This window comes from Taurulus bubalis (genome assembly GCF_910589615.1).
Source record: "Taurulus bubalis genome assembly, chromosome: 12".
NCBI lineage: Eukaryota > Metazoa > Chordata > Actinopteri > Perciformes > Cottidae > Taurulus > Taurulus bubalis.
The window spans coordinates 215,001-237,391 of record NC_136600.1 but is presented as its reverse complement, the minus strand read 5'-3'; the positions used below and the strand labels follow the sequence as shown (position 1 = coordinate 237,391).

The 22,391-nt window shown below is 44.0% G+C and overlaps 1 protein-coding gene across 1 annotated transcript in view; it reads left to right on the top strand.

The window, feature by feature from the left end:
* Positions 1 to 12,631: 12,631 nt before the first annotated feature.
* Positions 12,632 to 22,391, top strand: part of zufsp (zinc finger containing ubiquitin peptidase 1) — a gene marked incomplete at both ends in the record, with an annotated part of 10,160 nt that continues 400 nt past the window's right edge. Inside the window, 9 exons of the mRNA XM_079227931.1 lie at positions 12,632 to 13,100; positions 13,176 to 13,253; positions 13,756 to 13,800; positions 14,488 to 14,510; positions 14,927 to 15,087; positions 19,886 to 20,073; positions 20,227 to 20,233; positions 20,885 to 21,024; positions 22,291 to 22,391. The exon at positions 22,291 to 22,391 is cut by the window's right edge and continues 120 nt beyond it. Of these exons, the coding sequence (XP_079084057.1) occupies positions 12,632 to 13,100; positions 13,176 to 13,253; positions 13,756 to 13,800; positions 14,488 to 14,510; positions 14,927 to 15,087; positions 19,886 to 20,073; positions 20,227 to 20,233; positions 20,885 to 21,024; positions 22,291 to 22,391 (1,212 nt within the window). The remainder of the gene's footprint in view (positions 13,101 to 13,175; positions 13,254 to 13,755; positions 13,801 to 14,487; positions 14,511 to 14,926; positions 15,088 to 19,885; positions 20,074 to 20,226; positions 20,234 to 20,884; positions 21,025 to 22,290) is intronic.

The window sequence follows — 22,391 nt, the reverse complement described above, 5'->3', positions numbered from 1 at the left end:
AGTCTCCCTGTCCGTCTGCCTGCCAACACATCACCATAGCAGGCCTCAAAGCCAGCCACAGCTCATCATCCCCACCATATAATAATACATTTGGTTTTAGACATTTATTTACATTTGTCTACCATTTCATTCATATATTCCACTGCTTATGTGAACCTAAGACCTTTGGTAAACCAATTTCCATCACCAAAACTGATGACCACATGAGTAAAGTTATGTTTTCACAACAAATATGAAAAATTTCCAAAATCAAGATTCAAGTTTTCAGCTTTAGTCATATTTTCTCTTTACACTTGTGCCTTGGGACAATGGTTCCTCATTATATAGATAGCTGAGGTTCTTCTGTAATTGTTGATATATGTAGCATATGCAAGTGACTTTAAAAAGGGAAATTTAAAAATTATGTAAAATCAAGAAAATGACCCCAGACCCCAGTGCCTAAAGTGGGCAACTGGGTCTTTGTGCATGTTTGCTTTTGAGCTTGTTTTGTTTAAGTTTGTGTGCGCATGGGTTCAGTATTCCAATTTCAACGCAATTTAGCTTGTCGTCTTAGCAGTTATGTACATTAATGTAGGGTATAATGCATGACCTATTCCTACCAACCACTTCTAAATCCCCACTGATGCGCATCTTTGTCATTCATTGTTTGAAGGAACTATAATGTTAGATAACTGGATTAGGGCTGCAACAACGAATCAATAAAAATCGATTATCAAAAGTGTTGGCAACGAATCGATAATGAAATTCGTTGCCAATACTTTTGATAATCGATTTTTATCAAAAGTGTCGCGCGATTATTACGCCGGGCAATAAGTCGCGCAGAAGAAAAAGAGCGGCGCAGAGCAACTGGCTGGCCAGCGTTTCTGAGATTGGAGTGAGACACGAGAAAAGCTGAGGTCGCGATCTTCTCAAAAATAGAAGATCTTTGACGAGTCGAGTCTTGGCCAATCAGCGTCTTCGTGTTCCTCAAACTTGTTTTTAATGGAAGATAGTCAGCTTGCTATCACGTTAGCTAACGTGTTTGGGTTGTGTATTGTCGTTAAAGTTCCGTTATGTTCCGTTACAGTTCAGTCTTGCTTGTAAAAAAACGTAACGTGGTGAAACATGCCGTCACCCCCCGGTCTGGTTCAGTTCACCAGTCACTCGTTAACGTTAAACCGGCACACCGGAGGAACTGGCTGCAGGTTTTTTTTTTTTTTTACTCAAAGTAGAATGAAGCAAATCACGTAGTTGGGTTTAAGCCTAGTTTATGGTTCTCCGTCCCGTCACGTCGACGGCGTACCTACGCCGTCGATTTAACCGCCATGCCGCCAAGGGGGTGTGCCTGTGTGGCTGTGTGGTTTCAGGGGTTATAGCCGAATTCCGGTCACAGTAAACAATGGCGACCAAGTTGGAGCGGCTGCATTAAAGTTGGAGCTCATCAATATTGAAGAGCAAATGCTTATATTACAAATGTTGAAGCGCAGGCGACAGAGAAGACGTTTGCGGAGGTGGTCTGTACGACCACGAAACCGGTCGAGGCTGGGAAAAAGCAACTGTCGGAAATTACGTTGTGAGCGGACCAATCACAGCGCTTACGGTCAACGCGACTCGTAGTTAGGATTTTTTGGAGGTGCGCGTCAGGCTACGGCGTAGGGGTCTGCGTCGACCTGACGGAGAACCATAAACTAGGCTTTAGCCAACAACGTGACGTCGTGGTCATAATGCCGTGTTCACACCGGACGCGACGCGAATTTGCGGCGCGACCAGTTTACATGTAAAGTCAATCCACAGACACGCTGCGGCGCGAATTTGCGGCGAGATAGACGCGTTGAGGCGGCGCGAACAGAACGTTTGACCTGGGGCGAACAAAGCGAAGGACGCGGCGCGAATTCGCGTGAGTCGAATTATCCCAACTCTGGCGGAGAAATCGTGTGACGCAAAGTTGCGGCAGCCAATCAGCGTTGAGAATCAGCGTTGAGAATCAGCGTTGAGCTCCGCCCGTCACCACCGCCGTCTCCCGGTTTCTGAATGAAACTGCTGCTGCTCCGCCTGAACCAGCGCTGACAGCGGCTTCATTGAGACGCTGTTGTGGGACTACAGATAATATTATGAACCCAGACACCATGGAGTTTGATGTTCCGACATATGTGGAGTTTACACAAAAAGTATAAAGCAGAACTGGTGGTTATTTCCATGGTGGATGGCATAATCGGTATCGTTTTACGGAGATACGCGAGACGCAGTTCCTAGAGGAGTTGGTGAAATTCACCGAGCTGTGTGCGGCTACGGATGATGTTATGAACCCGAACACGAGGGCGTTTCATGTTCCCACATGTTTGGGACTTCCACAACAAGTATAAAGCAGAACTAGTGGTTATTTATTCCATGGTCGATAGCGGAAATGAAAGCTTCGTCGCTTGTCTCTCACAGAGGCAAGCAACAGAGCTATACCCCGCCCCTTTGGTCACGCCGCGAATTCGCGTTTGGTGTGAACACCCTCTTTCTACTCGCGCGAGTAAAATTCCGCGGTGGACGCGGCGCCGCAAATTCGCGTCGCGTCCGGTGTGAACACGGCATAAGGCTCGTTCGTAGAGCTGCGCCTCTTCTGGAGTCCAGAGAGCAGCGGCCCAGCAGGAGGCGGTGACAGATCACATTTATTCATATGTGTTTGTAAATATATATTTATGTAGAAATATATGTGTAGCTGCATCCTTTGGTCTTTTTTGGTTTAGATGTGTGTTGTATAAATACGATTTTCTATTAACAACCACACAAAATATGTTTTAAGATTAAACATGATTTAAATAATCAACAATCAAGCTTTAAGTATTACAACTACACATAAAATAAGGATTTTCTAGAACAGGGATTCCCAACGTGTGGTGCCCGCACACCTGGGTGCGCGAGCTGCCTCTAGGGGGTGCGCGAGAGGAAAAATGTAATGGTGGTCTAATAAAAATTTTAAAAAATTAATATGAAACATAATTTTAAAAAAATTGAGTAGGATTTTTTAATTATAAAAATTCCCTTTGTAAGATTTAAAATTAAAATTAAAAACGTACAATTTAATAAATAGATGCACTTCTGGTCCGGAAGTGGCAGCGTACAAACTAGCTAGCCTAGCTTGTGCACCTAACGTCATTTCATTCATTCAGCAACATCATGAAAATATGTTAATCTGGCTGAAATCGGGGAAGCTGTCAGGTGGGACATCTGAAGCTATCAGTCATAAAAGAGGAGAGGGACAGAGAGAGAGTGAGGAACCGGAGGGAGAGAAACAGAGAGGTGTTGGGGAGAGACCGGGAGAAGAAATCGACCGGGAGTCTGAGAAAGAGGAGACGGAGGAGACCGAGAAGGAGGAAGAGATATCAGACAAACCGGGAGCACAAAGGCCCATCGAAGAGTCAAGGTGAAGAAAGAGGAGACGAGAGTGAGCATCAGACTGGGAAAAAAAAGAGGAAACATGATGACAATTCTCTGGGTCTGGGCTTCACTTGGATTGGAATGCAGATTGCCCGAAGCCACAGTGCGTGTTGTGCAGTGAGGTTCTGGCTAACAGCTGTCTGAAGCCTCTTATTTGCGCCGCCACCTGAACACCAAGCATGCCAGTGCAAGTCAGAAGCCCCTTACATTTTTAGATCCACATTGGAAGAGTTACAAAACAGCCAAAAACAATTGCAGTCTCATTCATGTGTTGGTGACGCCTTGTGTAACTGACATTTATACAGCGGACTGAATCTTGTAACAAACACCACGCGCGAGCAAACAGTTCTCGCATTGGTCCGATTTTATGCGACTATAAATAGGCTCTAGGCTATAAGGTGTGGGGGATTGGGGGTGCGTGAACCCGGTCGGGATGTAGAAGAGGGTGCGTGACCTAAAAAGTTTGGGAACCGCTGTTCTAGAACATGTGGCGTTTGCGGTCAGATCTAAGAGCCAACAACAGCCATTTGATGTGGTGACAGCCAGGTGTTTCCCATCATGCACTGGGCCACGCAGTCCGTGGAGCGCTACTGCGACGCCTGGTTGTAGAATCGACGGCCGGCTTGGTCTCGTGAGAGTATCGTTGACCACGTGTGCATGACGTCAGAGCAAGTCGGGAGCAAGTCGGACTCAAATCTAACCGGCATGCATTGCGCGCCGATCACCGCCGATCGATTCTGCGCAGAACTGGCTCATCTCGAACGAACCTACTGACTCAATTGTCCGGCGCCCCGAGAGGGGAGGGGCTTTCCTCAGTGATGATGAACGCGATATATTATATTTGGTCACATTTAACTTAAGTGGTTGTTGACACGGGCTTACGGTCACACACATTTAGCGCGTCAACACGGTATATTTTGTATTTAAATTATTTGGTATATAATGTTTGTTGACAATATATATTATATATTTTTTTCTTCTTTTTTTTTTTTCATCACAAAATTTTAAGAGGGGCGGCGCCCTAGCGCCCTCTATTGACGCACCGCCACTGGCTAGAGTGTTTTAATATATTTTTTAGTATGCGTCCAAAGAAAAGTCACGGAGAAAAGTAAAGAGTTTAATTCTGCGTGGACGCATTCATTTGCTTTCACTGCCAATGATGCTGGCTGACCTGTGTGCTTGATATTAGCAAACAACAAAACTTTAAAGACTCTTCCAGAACAAACACGAATCTGCTGAAAAGTATCAAGCTGCAGAAGAGCGAAGAAGAGCGATTCCTCAACTAGCAAACTGAGCAAAGTAAATATACTTTCAGGAAGTGGATCACGTCTCCAAACTCCACTCCTGCTGCTGGTTCTGTGTCAGCTCATGAGACACTGAGGCGTCCGCTCGTAAAAACGTAAAATATATGCGTTTTAAAATGGAAACGTAATAGTGTGGACATGACCTATGTATTTCAGAGTTATTTTATTCAAATGATGAGTTATTGCATTTAAACCATCTTTAAACAACCTGGTTGATACTATTACTTTATTAAGAACATAAACAACCTGGTTGATACTATTACTTTATTAAGAACATAAACAACCTGGTTGATGGTATTACTTTATTAACATAAACAACCTAGTTCATAGTATTACTTTATTAACATAAACAACCTAGTTCATAGTATTACTTTATTAACATAAACAACCTGGTTGATAGTATTACTTTATCAACATAAACAACCTAGTTCATAGTATTACTTTATTAAGAACATAAACAACCTGGTTGATAGTATTACTTTATTAACATAAACAACCTAGTTCATAGTATTACTTTATTAAGAACATAAACAACCTGGTTGATACTATTACTTTATTAAGAACATAAACAACCTGGTTGATACTATTACTTTATTAAGAACATAAACAACCTGGTTGATAGTATTACTTTATTAACATAAACAACCTAGTTCATAGTATTACTTTATTAACATAAACAACCTAGTTCATAGTATTACTTTATTAACATAAACAACCTGGTTCATAGTATTACCTTATTAACATAAACAACCTAGTTCATAGTATTACTTTATTAACATAAACAACCTGGTTCATAGTATTACTTTATTAACATAAACAACCTAGTTCATAGTATTACTTTATTAACATAAACAACCTGGTTGATAGTATTACTTTATTAACATAAACAACCTGGTTCATAGTATTACTTTATTAACATAAACAACCTAGTTCATAGTATTACTTTATCCATCCATCCATCCATTATCAGCCGCTTATCCGGGGTCGGGTCGCGGTGGCAGCAGGTCCATCAGGCCGACCCAGGCTTCCCTCTCACCCGCAACACTTTCCAGCTCATTATGGGATCCCGAGGCGTTCCAAGGCCAGCCGGGAGATATAATCCCTCCAGCGTGTCCTCGGTCTTCCCCGGGGTCTCCTACCAGTTGGACGTGCCTGGAAAACCTCTAATGGGAGGCGTCCAGGAGGCATCCTGACTAGATGCTGAACCACCTCAGCTGACTCCTTTCGACACGAAGGAGCAGCGGCTCGACTCCAAGCTCCCCCCTGATGTCCGAGCTCCTTACCCTATCTCTAAGGGTGAGCCCGGCCACCCTGCGGAGGAAGCTCATTTCGGCCGCTTGTATCCGAGATCTCGTTCTTTCGGTCACTACCCAGAGTTCGTGACCATAGGTGAGGGTTGGAACGTAGACCGACCAGTAAATAGAGAGCTTCGCCTTCCGGCTCAGCTCCTCTTCACCAAGACGGACCGGTACAGCGCCTGTTTTACAGCTGTAGCCGCACCGATCCGCCTGTCGATCTCCCGCTCCACCTTACCCTCACTCGTGAACAAGACCCCGAGATACTTGAACTCCTTCGCTTGGGGTAGGCAGTATTACTTTATTAACAACATAAACAACCTGGGCCCTATTCCTCGTAGTTAGCCGGACAATTGTCAGGATAAGATGACTCAGGTCAGGCTTTTCGGTTCCACGAAGCAAGTTTGGATAAATCACCATACCAAAACACATCCAAATCCCTTAACCTGCTCCAGAGCAGGTTTAGTGAAATTCACTGGATAAGTTGGCCACTCCCACCGGACAAAAAAGGCAGCTCCCTTCCTCATTTATGAAGGAGCGATATTAGTTATATTAGTTTTATAGGGAGAGAGTTCTTCTAGATCGCCAAGATCCGTTCTCATATCATCATGACTTCCTGTACGAGCGCAACGATTCTGCCGACAAAGAATCACTTATTTACGAGAGCTTCTCGAGCCGTACATTGAACACCACACGGCACAGCCGAGCATTGGTCGTCGCACATACTGTATGCAGACTGGATCACATACTGTATGCAGACTTGCGCTTTTTTGCGAGTGGTAGAACATCGGGAAAGCCGTTGCATGGCGTGCTATTTGTAATGTTTATTTAGAGCTTAAGAAACTTATGGATGTGTTGAAAGCATTAATAATTATATGACAGTGTTATTAATACACCATACATATCGTTATTGTAGAACATGATTAAGGTGGACTCATGATAAGAACACAGAGCATCACAGTACATTTAGCTGACGCTTTTATCCAAAGTGACTTACATGTTTGCTCTATACGCCGTAGACACAGCAACGGGGTTAAGTGTCTTGCTCAAGGACACAACGACATAGCGGAGCCAGGGTTCGAACCACAGACCCTCTGATTGAAAGACGGGCATGCTAACCACTTACGCACAGAATCACACACAATTTATTTTCACTGCTTCAATTGATTGAATTTCTGATTATGAATATTACATACATACTGATCCACCCATACACATATTCAAACTCTTAGTTATATGGTAATCTACACATACAGTACAGTATGTATAGTAAATATGCATATGCATATGCATATATACATACACCCTCATAAGTATATATTAATTTGTCTGCTACTGCCAGCAGTCACATTTAAATAAATCTAATCTGATTGATTTGGGTGATGAGGCACTTAAAATTAGCCGATACATTTTCCCAACCCAGTGCTTATGTCTCGCAGCTGTGGCGGTGTTAAGCTGTGTTCACAGCAAATGCGTTGGGAATAATCGCAACGCATTTGCTGTGAATGCAACATTAGACTTTGCCATGATTGTATGGTCTTGACTTCCTCATATGCGGTCATGATCATCTCCATTAGCGGAGAAATAAGAGTCTCTTTCTCTGAGTTTAGTTGCCATAGTAGCGTTTGAAGATCCTGCAATCAGTGGTCAACTATGCTTTCTTTTGAAGAGGAGCGTGCACGCGCAATTATCCAGATGACTGACGAAGGCGGATCAGCCTTTGAGGAACCGACATAGCCCGACGTCAATCATCTTGGCAATTTAAGATGGATAATAGGACATTTGATCAACTTTGTTGAACCAGGTACGAGGAATGGGGCCCTGGTACATTAACATAAACAACCTGGTTCATAGTATTACTTTATTAACATAAACAACATGGTTCCTTGTATTACTTTATTAACAACATAAACAGCCGACTTCCTGCCTCCTGCCTCATGCCTCCTTCCTCCTGCCAGCAATCTGACTGACCCTGGTTCCTCGTTTCCAGTCGGCGGTCCAGCCGAGCCTGGTTCCTAGTTCATGTCCTGTCGGCACAACTTTCCATGATTAACACAATCAAAAGCTTTGGAAGCTTCAATAAATCACAAGAGGACGAATGATTTTTGATCTCTATATGATCTATATATTTGTTGACAAAAAAGTCAGTGCCATGTTTGGCTTTAAAACCCAACTGGTTAATAAACTTATATAATCTGTCCAGCAGAATTATTTCTAGGACTCTTGACAGTATGCTGGCCAAAGCAATGGGCCTGTAATTATCTAGCTACCCACTTAACCAGCTCTGTCTTTAATGATGGGCATTAACAAAACAGACATCATTGAGTCTGGTAACTAGCCATGAGCCATGAAGCCAGTAAAACAAATGGCAAGAAGAGGAGCTATCCTCAGACGAGCATGTTTAAGGTGTTCAGCAGTAATATGCTTGTCTAAACCACTTGCTTTGCTATCAGCCATTTTATTTATAGCTTGGTACACCTCATGTGACATAATCACCATTGACAAATTAATCTCAATATCGTCCACTTTATACAACTCAGTTTTGATACAGTTGAATAAGGTATTACAGTGCTGTTGCCATAACTCAGCAACAGTGTCTGTTCCTGAAATCCCATCAACAGGGCACGGCAAAGAAGTTTTACAGTTGTTAAGAACTATAAGAGAATTATAGGAGTAGGCAGGTACAGGACCAGCATGCACCTGCTTTTTTTACCAGAGCAGGAGAGGCGTTATAGCCTCTAGAGGAGTTAGAGGAGTTATTTTGTTTGTTTGCTTGTTTGTTTTCGTTCAATAAATTATGAGAAAAAGGGAATCCTGTATGGAAAATGCATTCTTTCGCCTGCGTAAACCACAAACCCACGGTGCGTCAGTGGCCCTTTGTTTTATGTTTGTTTTTGATTTATTGGACAAATGGCCACTACAAATACACCCTCGGGTTCAGGAGCACTGATCGTGGCCAAAAGTGATTTCACTGCACCGTTTTCCTTTGTGTGTCCACATGGTGGCAATAGAGCCTACAGGGAGAGATATGTGTAGCCTTTATTTAATCAGGTAAGTCTCATTCAGTCACCTGAGTGCACCTTTTATTGGTCACGTTGTTAATGGGTGTTGAATTGTGCCTTACTGACTGAGAGGTGTATTTATTGTGTAAATGGTATTATTATAGAGCCCAAACTATGTTAAACCATTTGAAACACAACTTACATAAAGGATGCATTATCCAGTGGAGGGGATTTTCTTTTAGCTGCCAATAATCCCCATTTTTCAGCCAGGTGAAAGGTCAGGATGAGATGGAACAAGGAATGAAAGGGTGTTACAAGCACATGTGTTATTTCATGTGATAGGCTCAACATTTTTTTTATTTTTTATAAAAGCTAATCAAAAAACGATCACTCTTATGGTAATGAACTGTTTTACCATTTGAACCTGAAAGGGAAGATATCATTGTTAGACAGCAATTATTAATTTAAATGATATAGTATTTATTTTTTCTCGTTCCCAAACATTTTATTGTGAAAGTGTGTTTTCCGGAAGTCTAGCGGTTTCCATGAGCCCGAATTTACGCTGCAGGTTTCCAACGTGAAGAAATGAAGCAGGCCTCCAGTCCACAGTGTCCACATCCTGGAGACCCGGGCCGTCTGACCGGAGCCTGGAACACGGCACGTCACAGTACCGGTAACACGTCACAGTACCGGGGTACGCACGTCACAGTACCGGTAACACGTCACAGTACCGGGGTACGCACGTCACAGTACCGGTAACACGTCACAGTACCGGTAACACGTCACAGTACCGGGGTACGCACGTCACAGTACCGGTAACACGTCACAGTACCGGGGTACGCACGTCACAGTACCGGTAACACGTCACAGTACCGGGGTACGCACGTCACAGTACCGGTAACACGTCACAGTACCGGGGTACGCACGTCACAGTACCGGCGTACGCACGTCACAGTACCGGTAACACGTCACAGTACCGGTAACACGTCACAGTACCGGGGTACGCACGTCACAGTACCGGTAACACGTCACAGTACCGGGGTACGCACGTCACAGTACCGGTAACACGTCACAGTACCGGGGTACGCACGTCACAGTACCGGTAACACGTCACAGTACCGGGGTACGCACGTCACAGTACCGGTAACACGTCACAGTACCGGTAACACGTCACAGTACCGGTAACACATCACAGTACCGGCGTACGCACGTCACAGTACCGGTAACACGTCACAGTACCGGTAACACATCACAGTACCGGCGTACGCACGTCACAGTACCGGTAACACGTCACAGTACCGGGGGACGCACGTCACAGTACCGGCGTACGCACGTCACAGTACCGGTAACACGTCACAGTACCGGGGGACGCACGTCACAGTACCAGTAACACGTCACAGTACCGGTAACACGTCACAGTACCGGTAACACGTCACAGTACCGGTGACACGTCACAGTACTGGTAACACGTCACAGTACAGGTAACACGTCACAGTACCGGGGGACGCACGTCACAGTACCAGTAACACGTCACAGTACCGGTAACACGTCACAGTACCGGTGACACGTCACAGTACTGGTAACACGTCACAGTACCGGTAACACGTCACAGTACCGGGGGACGCACGTCACAGTACCGGTAACACGGCACAGTACCGGTAACACGTCACAGTACCGGTAACACGTCACAGTACCGGTAACACGTCACAGTACCGGCGTACGCACGTCACAGTACCGGTGACACGTCACAGTACCGGTGACACGGCACAGTACCGGCGTACGCACGTCACAGTACCGGTGACATCAGAGCAAGTCGGGAGCAAGTCGGACACAAATCTAACCGGCATGCATTGCGCGCCGATCAACGCCGATTGATTCTGCGCAGAACTGGCTCATCTCGAACGAGACTAATGTCCAGTTAAATGCGTCAGTGTTGGGAAAATGTATCGGCTAATTTTAAGTGCCTCATCACCCAAATCAATCAGATTATATTTATTTAAATCTGCCTGCTGGCAGTATACAAATGAATATATACTTATGAGGATATATGTACTGTATGCGCGTATGTATCATATATGTGTATATACATGTATGTGTAGATTACCATATAACTAGGAGTTTGAATATGTGTATGAGCGGATCAGTACCTTTTGTAGTTTCTACAATAATGATATGTATGGTGTACTAATAACACCGTCATATAAGTATGAGTGCTTTAACACATCCATAAGTTTCTCAAGCGCTAAATAAACGCTACGAACAGCACGTCATGCAGCGGCTTTCCCGATGTTCTCTGCATCGCAGACACTGTACAAACATGTACCAGTCGCAGAAAAGCTTAAGGCTGTGATCAAGTCTGTGAGACACTGTGATCCAGTCTGCATACAGTATGTGAGACGAGCGATGCTCTGCTGTGCCTGTGGTGTTTAATGTACGACTCAAGGAGGTCTCGGTAGAATCTATAGCGCGCGTACAGGAAGTCATCCTGATGTGAGAACAGATCTTGGTGATCTGGAAGAACCCTCACCCTATAAAACTAATATAACTAATATCGCTCCTTCATCAATGAGGAAGTGAGCTGCTTTTTTGTCCGGTGGGAGTGGCCAGCTTATCCAGTGAATTTCACTACTACTCTGGAGCAGGTTAAGGGATTTCGATGTGTTGCTATGGTGATTTTTCTAAACTTGCTTCGAAGAACCGAAAAGCCTGACCTGCGTCATCTTATCCTGAAAATGATCCGGCTAACTCAGTAAACCAGGTACGAAGAATAGGGCACAGATCTTTTGACGATAGTTTAGACTCTTTTCTATATTCACGTATATTTATACTGTATATATGTGTGTGTGTGTGTATATATATATATATATATATATATATATATATATATATATATATATATATATATATATATATATATATACATAAAACATAAACAACATATATTTCTCCATCCGCATGTAGAGCTGAAACAGAAGCCGTGTAGAAGGCTGATAGTTTAGCCGCTTGTGTCTTTGTTGGTGGTTAGTTGCGTCAGCACATTTATTTGTTAATTTGTTCCCTCACATGATGTATCTGCTGATTCAATTTAGTTTATTTTATATATCCCAAAATCACAAATGCAAATTTGCCTCAGAGGGCTTTACAAGAGCAACAGAGGAGGATCCCTCTCCCCGGATGGACAGAAGCAATAGATGTCATGTGGCCAGAATGAATAACGTAACAGAGTTACAGCACATTACATGAATATGACAGAAATTATTCATATAATAGGTAGGAGACAGGAGGTAGGACTGGCTCCAGACAGCCACGATCCATGGAAACTTGAGGCGAGGAAGCACAGAGGCTCCCTGAAAAAAGTAGAGTTAGCAATGTGTTTTGAAGAGACAATCATTTATCCAGAAGGAGAGAGCAAAGAGGAGAGATGAGAGAAAGAAGAGGAGAAAGGTTGTAGAAGACCTCATTGTTCCCAGTTCAGACTTCTTTCAGTGGATGTGGAACATTTGTTTGCATCCCTTAACAATCACTTCACACTCAGGTTATATTCTATTATAATAACTTAATTTGTTTGTTTTTTTAATACCAACTTTCAGTACCCGACACGTTCGCACACTGGGAGTCTGCAGCCATGCTGACCTGTGAACTCTGCGGTGAGGACCTCATGTTGGAGGAGGACATGAGGGCGCATCTCCTTGTCAACCACCTGGAGGCCAGCCTGCGCTGCCCGCTCTGCTCCCGGTCTGCCGAGTCCTACGACCAGCTCTGCTTCCACATCAGCGCCGCCCACCCGGAGGATCCGGCCCGCTCCGGCTCCACGTCGGGCTGCTCAGCCAGATCGGACGCCGGCCTCGCCGAGCGGCCCCAAACACCTCAGTCCTGCCGGGCCGGTGAGGCAGCACCCACCAGAGACGCAGCGCGGCCTCAACGGAATAGTATACCTGGCAATGGGGGTTCATCCACTGGGGAGGCTGCACCCGTCACCTCGACTTTGACATCCCGGAGCCCTAAAACCAGACCGGACTGTGATGAGGACGAAGAAGGGGTCAAAGCCGAGCACACCGGAGCCAAACAGAAGCGCCTGTCTTCCCCAGGAGACGGTGATTTAACTTTTTCAAACTTTATTTCAGACTTTAAAGTCCCCATTGTCTTGAATTGTCCGGTATTTGTTCCAGAGAAGCTCCTCTCCTGCCCCATGTGCGCTCTGGTCTGCAGCAGCTGGTCCTTCCTGCAGGAGCAGCACACAGCTGAAGGTATTCTGTCTCCGGGATCTAACCTCGCTGCCATGTTTGTCCGATATCAAGACTCTTCTTTGGCTGGTTTAAATCAGACAGGACTGTGGAGGTGAGCTCATTGGCATGGTCCGGCTCTAAGACCAGAGCAAACGATGGGAGAGCACTAAACAGAGACTTTATTGAACAAAGATTGAAATAGTTTACCAAATGGAAATTCTAATAAAGGATGCTGGCAGGAAAACATGCTGCCAGGTCAACTCAGGTCAGCTAAGGTCATGTTAAAATAAACGTCCAACAAGGGCGAGGTGTGCCAGGGAACTCCCCCAGGACACGGTCCCATCGGAGGCCCCGGGCCATCCCAACACAACCCAGCAGGGCGAGCCGTTATGAAATGCAACATAAGTGTGTAACTAGGCCCGTCATAATGTCACAGCAGAGATTAAGGGAGAGGAGAGTTCATTGTTTCTCAACACCCTGAAGAATTGTACATGATGTACTTTGTTCTTGTTTGTTTGTTCAGGGTCAACGCTGGAGGCGTGTTACCCGTCAGCCAGCAGCCTCTCAGGTGTGTCTCCTCATTTAGTTTTAGCTTGCATGGCACGGAACTTTTTGTTTTGATAAGAACAAAAAGATTTTGCCATCCAACTAAGATGTTTTCTCTTCATTTGTACAAGAAAACTCAACATCGGCTGATCTCCCGAAACCCTTTCTATCGAGTAAATTCAGTATTTCTAATATAAAATATATCCAGCAGTGATGATCCTGACATCAGGGCCCAGCCTGGTTTCTTGGGTTTGTTTTTTTGTTCCCAGGTCAAATTGTGTATTTTCCTAACTTCAGAAAGCTCAACAATCACAGTATTATTTAAAGAAACGTTATACCTTCTTTCAAATTGAAGGATGTATGGGTCCAACAAACGCTGCATGGCCCTGGATAATGTTACTCCTTAATTTAGATAATAGCAACAATAGCTTGTATTTTTATGACGTTGTTTTTTCTGTTAAACGAGTGTCTACAGGCAGGAGGGCTGTGAAGGCGTCCATAGATGCAGCGTTACGGCTCTCAGCCAGATGAGGGTTCCAAAGGTGTTGAGCTTCTAATTCACAACACAAATATTTCAGCACCTCTTTCGTTCAAGCTTCCGTCGTGTTTTACAGTGCTTTAGTCGTCTTAGTAACTGTACGGAGGAATTGCAGAAGCATGAACGGTTGATACTGTGTCTGTCTGTCTCTTGTAATGTGTTTTTACACAGGTGTTTCACAGACTGGACCAGAGGTCAACCCTTATATGAAAGCCGTTTAAAACCTGCGTGGGGTTTCCCATTTGTGTTGTAGGAGAGAAGAGGTTTGAGTGCCCTCCGGTCTGGATTCTACACAAAAGCACACTTACTGGACCGCCAAGTCGGTGATGTGGTTGCATTTCCAATTAATTGGCATTAACTTGAGGGTGTATTTCCATACGTACGTATACTTTATGAGAATTACAATGCCCTCCTGCTGTAGGGCTGTGTCTGTGTGTCACTTTTCGAGCTGTACGATTGATGTGATGATCCTCACTGGTTTTATTTTAGTGCTGGAGCAAAGACCAAAGCAACATATTGCTGTGCAAATACTCTCAGCAGACATCCCAGTAGTAAATAACAGTATACACGTCACTCATCTAACTTACCTGTGTGACGTGTCTTTGTGCAGAGGCAGTTCGGGCTGGACGGCAGCGGCGGCTACAGCAGACAGATGGAGAGCACCATGGAGAGGGCTGTTATGGCCCCTGCAGAGTTCCACTGTCAGAGGGCCGAGATGATGGAGTCTCTGGCCTCAGGGGTTGATGATGGCAGAACCAGAACTCAAGGTATGTTTGTTTGCGTCCTGCAAACGCACACACAGACAACACCGCTGGTTCAAAGGAACGCCAACGTTCCTGTAGGTTTGGGCTTTTCATCTGTTCCAGTACCAACAGCTGTTCTCAACCGCTGTGCCGTGGACCGCCAAGGGGAATACACAAAAGAGACTTTCCGCTTCTTCTTCTCCAGGTTCTCATAGTTCCTCTGGTTACATAGTTCCTGAAACCTTTTGGTGGAAATGACCATCTCTTTTTATTATAGACTGGTTTAGCTGCCAAATGTATGCAGATGATAGTTATTTATACATCAGCCAAAACATCTAGCAAGGCCGCCGATCAGCTGACTGACTCCTTACATTCTGTATCACAATGGCCTAAATCCTCTCACTTAACACTGAATGTAAAATAAAATGTCTCAATTTGTTTTTCAATATGTAAACGACTTTATGGTAAAAATAAAGAATGAGATCATCAATGAGGTTGACAATGTGAAGTACTTAGGAATCATCTTAGACTCACATCTAAGATTTGATAAACAAATGCATAATATCAGCAAAAAAGATTCAGATTAATCATAAGTATGCCCTTCAGTACAGCCCAGCTTTACATGCATGCCGTAATATTCTCACAGCTCTCATAGTGCATCACTACCTGGTCACAACCCATCATATCACTGTATAACCAGACATTACAAATTATAGACAAAAAGCAATGAGGTCACTGTCAGATCTTGAAAAAACACTATGTTCAGTTTAAAGCTTATTTTTAAATGCCTACATGGTCATGCTCCGTCCTGCTCAATGAATGCATTAAAAGACAACAGCACACCAGTAAGGTTAACACACACGCCTCAGTGAATGGGAACTATGGTCAGTCAGTCTTTGTTCAAGGAGCAAACCTATGGAAATGTCTACCAACACAACTTTAATATTTTTAATAGAGGTAAATGATGGTTAAAAGAGAAACAACACTGTCCACACACCTAACAACCCTGTAAACACACCTGTGCTTTGTGTATGTATCTGTGTATGTGAAAAAAGAAAAAGCCTCTGTGGACCGGTGTTGTAAATTAGTGTTTCGCTACAAACACTCAACACAGTGCATTTAGTTCTTGTGCGTAAATGTATGTTACAGTTCTAATGCAGCTGTCCATATCAAATAAAGTCGAGGAGAGAAGAGAGTAGAACCTAGAATTAAGCCTTGGGGGAGCCCAGATTGGGGCTGAGGACAGCATTACATTTCATTTAGCTGACACTTTTATCCAAAGCGACTTACAACAAGTGCATTTAACCATGAGTACAAACTCACAACAAGAATCAACAAAGTACAATTTCTTCAACAAAGTGCTATCGGTAAGTGCTATTTAAGTGTCACTAAGATAAGATAAAATAAGATAATCCTTTATTAGTCCCGCAGTGGGGAAATTACAGGATTACAGCAGCATTGCTCAGAAGTAAATAATAAAATAGAACATAATAATATAAATATAAATAAACACTACTACTACAGTGCTACCTTCCTTATTCAAGGTGATATTATAAATCGTTATATTCTGTAGATATTCTTCATTTCATTATTCTTATGTCTATGAAAGTTCAGGTTGTGCGAGGTCAGTTTAACAAATACTGTCTGTGAGAAACGTTCCTCAAGGTTCCTCAAGGTTCCTCAAGGTTCCTCAAGGTTCCACGCTGTGCACTTCAACACTCACACCTGTTATCAGTATGTTGACACTAGAGAAGCAGACTGGTCGTTGTGTTCCAGTCTTGTGAGAAAAGACGAGGACACGATTCTCCTCCTCTTAGACAAGTTAGAGCCAATAGAAATGTTAGATGTTCATCACGGAGAGCCGTGTACCAAAGAGCCGACCTTCCGGCTGTTCGGGGTGTTTCTGGACGGTCAACCTGCGTGTTGCCTGGACGACTCCCTGCTATCGCGATCGCAGCGCTTGTTACCTTACTTGTGATCAAGGAAAATAAATTCAGAGAACCAGAGACGTTGTTTGGCTAAGTTCTTCCGGAGGCTACACCAGGCATCCAATAATTGTTACGCACTAACAAAGGTGTAGTCGAAAAAGATGTGTTTTTAGTTTGCGACGGAAGATTTAGAGACTTTGTTAAATGTTTAGCTCGCAGTGACGGAGCTAGCCGAGCAGAGTAACGAGCTGGGGTGTGAGGTTTTACCATGTCCTGGATGTAGGTTGTACCCGATCTGTTCGTAGCACGGTACGCACCAATGCAGGGCTCTCAAGTTTTTAAGACAGGTAAGAGTGACATATCCTCCTCCTCCTTGATTGGCTGGGGACTCGGGGAGACGTGCTTGATTCCTCCATGGTGAGGGCAGCGACCAGGTCATGTTTGCGCGCTGCGGCACATTAAATAGCCTAGAGTTTTTTTTCAGCGTGAGAAATACGATGTGTGGCGGGAGGGCGTGACTTAAGACCGAAATGCGTGACAGTCACGCTCAATGCCTGACACTTGAGAGCCTTGCCAATGTTTTGAAGCGGATGCGGGCGACCACCGGTAACCAGTGAAGTTCGCGGAGTAGTGTGGGTGAATTTCGGGAGACCAGTTGAGCTGCTGCATTCTGGATGAGCTGTAAGGGTCGAATGGCACTAGCAGGTAGACCTGTCATGAGGGAGTTACTCTAGTCAAGGCACGAGATGATCAGAGCCTGGACCAGAACCTGTGCCGCCTTCTGGGTGAGAAGGGGACGCTGTGGAGTTTAAAGGGTTTGGAGTGAAGAGTAGATGGACATTTGTATTGGTGCTAAGAGTTAATCAGTTTAGTACTGCAGTGTTTGCAAGGGAAAGGCATAATCAAATCATGAAATTGTAGTATAATTGCTGATAAAGAACTGCCAATGTCAATTAATAAATCAGGTTCATGCTCCTGTCCATTTTTCAGATTCCCGCCATTTGTCAACTCCCTTTTTCAGTCCTTATCCTGAACCAGTTCTTCAGCATTCCCTCAACGTTCACAACATGTTCTTTTAGTTCAGCAGCCATTGTCTGGATGTGGGATAGGCTGCTAAGTTACATGCCACACATATGTGTGTTTATTAATCCACCGAATCGAATGCGCTTTATTCAGTAGCTTATACTAACAGTGAGGCATACAGGGAGATGATGGTAAACACTGTTACCGTTGTTTGCTTGTGTTGCACTTCTTAAAGCTATAGCCATGTTGAGAACCGAATGGAGGCAATTCCTCTGCTCTGAATATGTTATTGAGAACCAATAAAAAAAACAGCTCAACTGTAGTGTATACTGCCTGCCACACATTTATTTTCCAGACCATAAATAAATAAGTCATTCAAAATGGCAGTACTCCACGCTCAGCATGTCAAACTGTGCATGTGTACCGAAGCATATTACAATACCTGCTAATTATGACTTCAGGATAGTGTGGCTTAAACTTGCCTAATTATAAATAAATATCAAGTATTCTAATAAACTTGGCATAGAGATGACGTAAAAAAAAACAAAAAGCCAAAACCTGCAATCACAAGTAATCATACGACCTCATGTGTGGCACTGCCATAACAGACTCAATTCAGTTCATTTTGTATAGCCCAGAATCACAAATTACAAATTTTCCTCGGAGGGCTTTACAATCTGTACACATGACATCCCTGTCCCGGGACCTCACATCGGATCAGGAAAAACTCCCCCAATAAAGATAGTAAAAACCCTTTCACAGGGAAAAAAGGGGGAAGAAACCTGAGGGAGAGCAACAGAGGAGGATCCCTCTCCCCGGATGGACAGAAGCAATAGATGTCATGTGGCCAGAATGAATAACGTAACGGAGTTACAGCACATTACATGAATGTGACAGAAATGATTCATATAATGAGTAGTAGGCATGGTCCATGATCCAGATAGCCACGACCCATTAAGCAGAAGGAGGTAGAGAGGAGGGACAGCAGGGTCCGCAGGGTCAGCAGGGTCGCCATAGCAGGAGGTAGGAGACAGGAGACAGGAGGTAGGAAGTAGGAGGCAGGGACAAGGGGGCAGGTGGTAATATGGTACTATGAGCTCGCTAGTGGTGTAATATGACACTATGAGCTCCTTAAGATATGATGGTGCATCACCAGTTAAGGCTTTGTCGGTGAGGAGAAGGATTTTAAATGTGATTCTTACAGGAAACCAGCTAGTACAGGAATAATGTGATTTCTCTTCATTTTTTTATGTTATGTAGGTGAAGTAGGCAGTCCTTGAGATTTGTTTCACGTGGGAGTTAAAGGACAAGTCCCGATCAAAGATAACTCCGAGATTCAGGCTCTCATTGTTTTTACATATTATATCATTTATATATATATCATTTTTACACATACTTTTGTATGGTATTTGTGTTTTTATTGTATTGTAACATTGTTTTGCTGCTTTTTGCTGTACAACTTGCCGTAGCATTGTATTGATTATATTTGGTCACCAGTTTTGAATGACCTTCCCAGGGACTACAGATCAAAATTAGCACTTTAGCTAACTCTGGCACATTTACATTGAGGTGCACTGTCCCTGGTTCAACAAATACATGAAATCATCAATAATCAAAGTATATCAGCTATTGGTGTCACATAAGGAGAAGTTCTGTTTGAATTTGGAAAAAGCAAAGAAAAAAGACCCGTCCCCTTCCATTTAAGAGCTGGAAAGTTAATTCCACGATAATTCATTCATACTTAATTCAGCTGTGAGCTCCTTTGATGCATATTGATCAGTGAGATGTGATGCTTCTGGTGCAGCTGGGTGTCAGTAACAGTGCTGAACCGCTGCTGGGATGTACTGAGCTGAACTTGTTTCCTCTCTGTCAAAGTGTGGTCCGAGCATTGTATGAATATTACCAGACCGACTGCAAAGACTGTGTCCATGTGTGGCTGAGTGCTGACACTGACCACTACGGCTTCTCAGCGGGGGATAAAGGCTGGGGCTGTGGCTACAGGAACTTCCAGATGCTCCTCTCCTCCCTGCACGCAATAGAGGCGTATGCTCCCCTCTTACAAGGTGCGCACTGCATGATCTCTGACCAGAAATCTGCTCCATCTTAGTTTTTTCGAGTCTGGCGGGATTTTGAGAACGTTCCCCTGTGGAAATTGAAAGAAAAATAATAATAATAATAATAATAATAATGAAGGCTGGTTGCTTGTGTGCTCTCAGCAGAGTGGCAAGTATGACATGAATAAGTGCTGTGGAAATGGACATTATACTGGAAAACATGGAGGAAGTGTTGAGTTTGCATCAACAGTCACTTGAAATGGGTGCAGGTCAGAAAACAGGCTTCTGACTCAAATATATTAGAAGTGAGGGTCTCCAATATATGCTCTTTTCAAATAAATTGCAGATTTGTTGTGAGGTTGAGATAAATATCTGGGAATTGATAGCAGTCCTGTCATAATATTTTGATATATTAATGGATAGATACATGAATATGCAAGGAGTTTGTTGCCAGCTCAATCCTGACAGCCACCAAAGTAAGCAAAAAAAGTAACGTGAGTCGTTCACTCTTCCCTGCCAACCCCAAGAGAGCAGTGAGAGGAATCCGAGCTGGAGCCGATCCAGAACCCTTCATTGTTGCCGTCAGAAGCTAAATACGGCGCTGAAGTTACAGAGTTCTTCCAACAGAGCCAGAATAGTGAACTCATTTAAGCTGCAGATTGTATCACCAGCTTTTAAAAAAGTGTAATGCATTCAGCGATTGCTCCAGGCTCTCAATCTGGTCATATTTTAATTGTAGTTTAGTGACTCAAAATCTTCATGAAGCCATGTAATGTTTAGTTCAATGTAACACTAAGGCTTGTGTACTGTATGTTTTCAGTGCCCGCATTATTGACTTCCACAAGCCGACCGGCCCAGGTGACACCCACCCCCAGCTGTTTGAGTGGGTGAAGCAGTACTTCCTGCTGCCCCCTCAACTCATCCGCACCAGCCTGCCCCCGCTTTACCTGCAGCACCAAGGTACACGCAGCATCACCTGCTATATTCCTTCATCGCACACTATATAGCTGTACGCGATTGGTGAGGTCTCAATACATTTGCGTGCACGTGCTTCTGTGATTGGATGATGTTTTTGGGCTCGAGTCATTCATATATGAATCCCCAAATACATTGAGGAATCCTTCTGCGTGCATTCATGAATGTTGAGTCTCATCTGACTCCTCAAGGCTGACATTAACCCCAAAAGGACAAAAACTGCTTGTGATAGAACTGTATTTTATGCTTTAGAGTTTTACACTGTAATGTTTCTCACATAACAAGGTAATCCTGCTTCCTCCAACAGTTCAGTTACTCATGATGTGATCTCATGAGACATGAAAGGAGAACTTGAGACTGCTACACATCATAGGGAGTTCTCCGCCCCGTAATAAGGAGAACTTCTCAGCCTGTGTGACAAAATCATCCGAACTCAAGGTCCATTTATTTGCTTGTCCTGGACCCTTTGATCACATCCCAGTGTTCAGCAGATGTGCTTTGCTCGGTTCTCGTGGAACTGAGATATGTTGATGCTGAGTTGAGATTGTTTTACAAACCGGAGGGGTCGAGTTTAAATAAAGTAGGGCTTACTAGGCCGAGAGTGGAAAAGGTCCCTTTGAGTTGTATGTTGGGATTTGTAGAAGGAGTAAAAGTCATGTCGCGCTGCTTCAGCTTGGACCGACTAGCTCCTAGTTCAGCTAGTGACTCTCCACTGCTGCCACAGGAAAGCTCTCTTCAAACACTTGAGCATCCAGTAGCATGTTTTCATGAGAGCTTTAATGATCTAGTATTCAGGTTTGTGTTACGCAAGTTTCTCTAATCCCTCAGCGTGAAAACAGAGTTCTGGTTTCCTGTTTTCACGGATGTTTCTGAATGCACATTCCTGTCTGCTCACACTGCGCCCGTCTGTGAGGTTGTAAAAATGTTAATAGCCTAACATTTATAGCACGTGGAGCCTCCATTTTTTTCCCACTTTGGTGACACTTGTGGCAACTTGAGAAAATGACATATAAATTCCAGTGTTTTCCAATTTTTGTGAAAGAAATTACCAATGAAATTCAACCTGTGTTTTTTATGATTTATGGCTTGCTAATGTGTGCTTCTACTGGGAACACTCGCTGTCTAAGGTCTGATAAGTAGAGGAGCAAAGTCCCGCCCCTTCCTGTGTCCACCGTAGGACTCTATTTTGAAAGAAGTATGTACGATAGTCAACCTCTGGTACCAGGTCGATGACCCCGCGTCCTCCCGCAGGTCACAGCCGCTCCATAGTAGGCTTGGAGCAGAAGAGGAACGGGAGCCTGAGCCTCCTGCTCCTGGACCCCGGCACCTCGCCGTCAGACACCAGGAAGCTG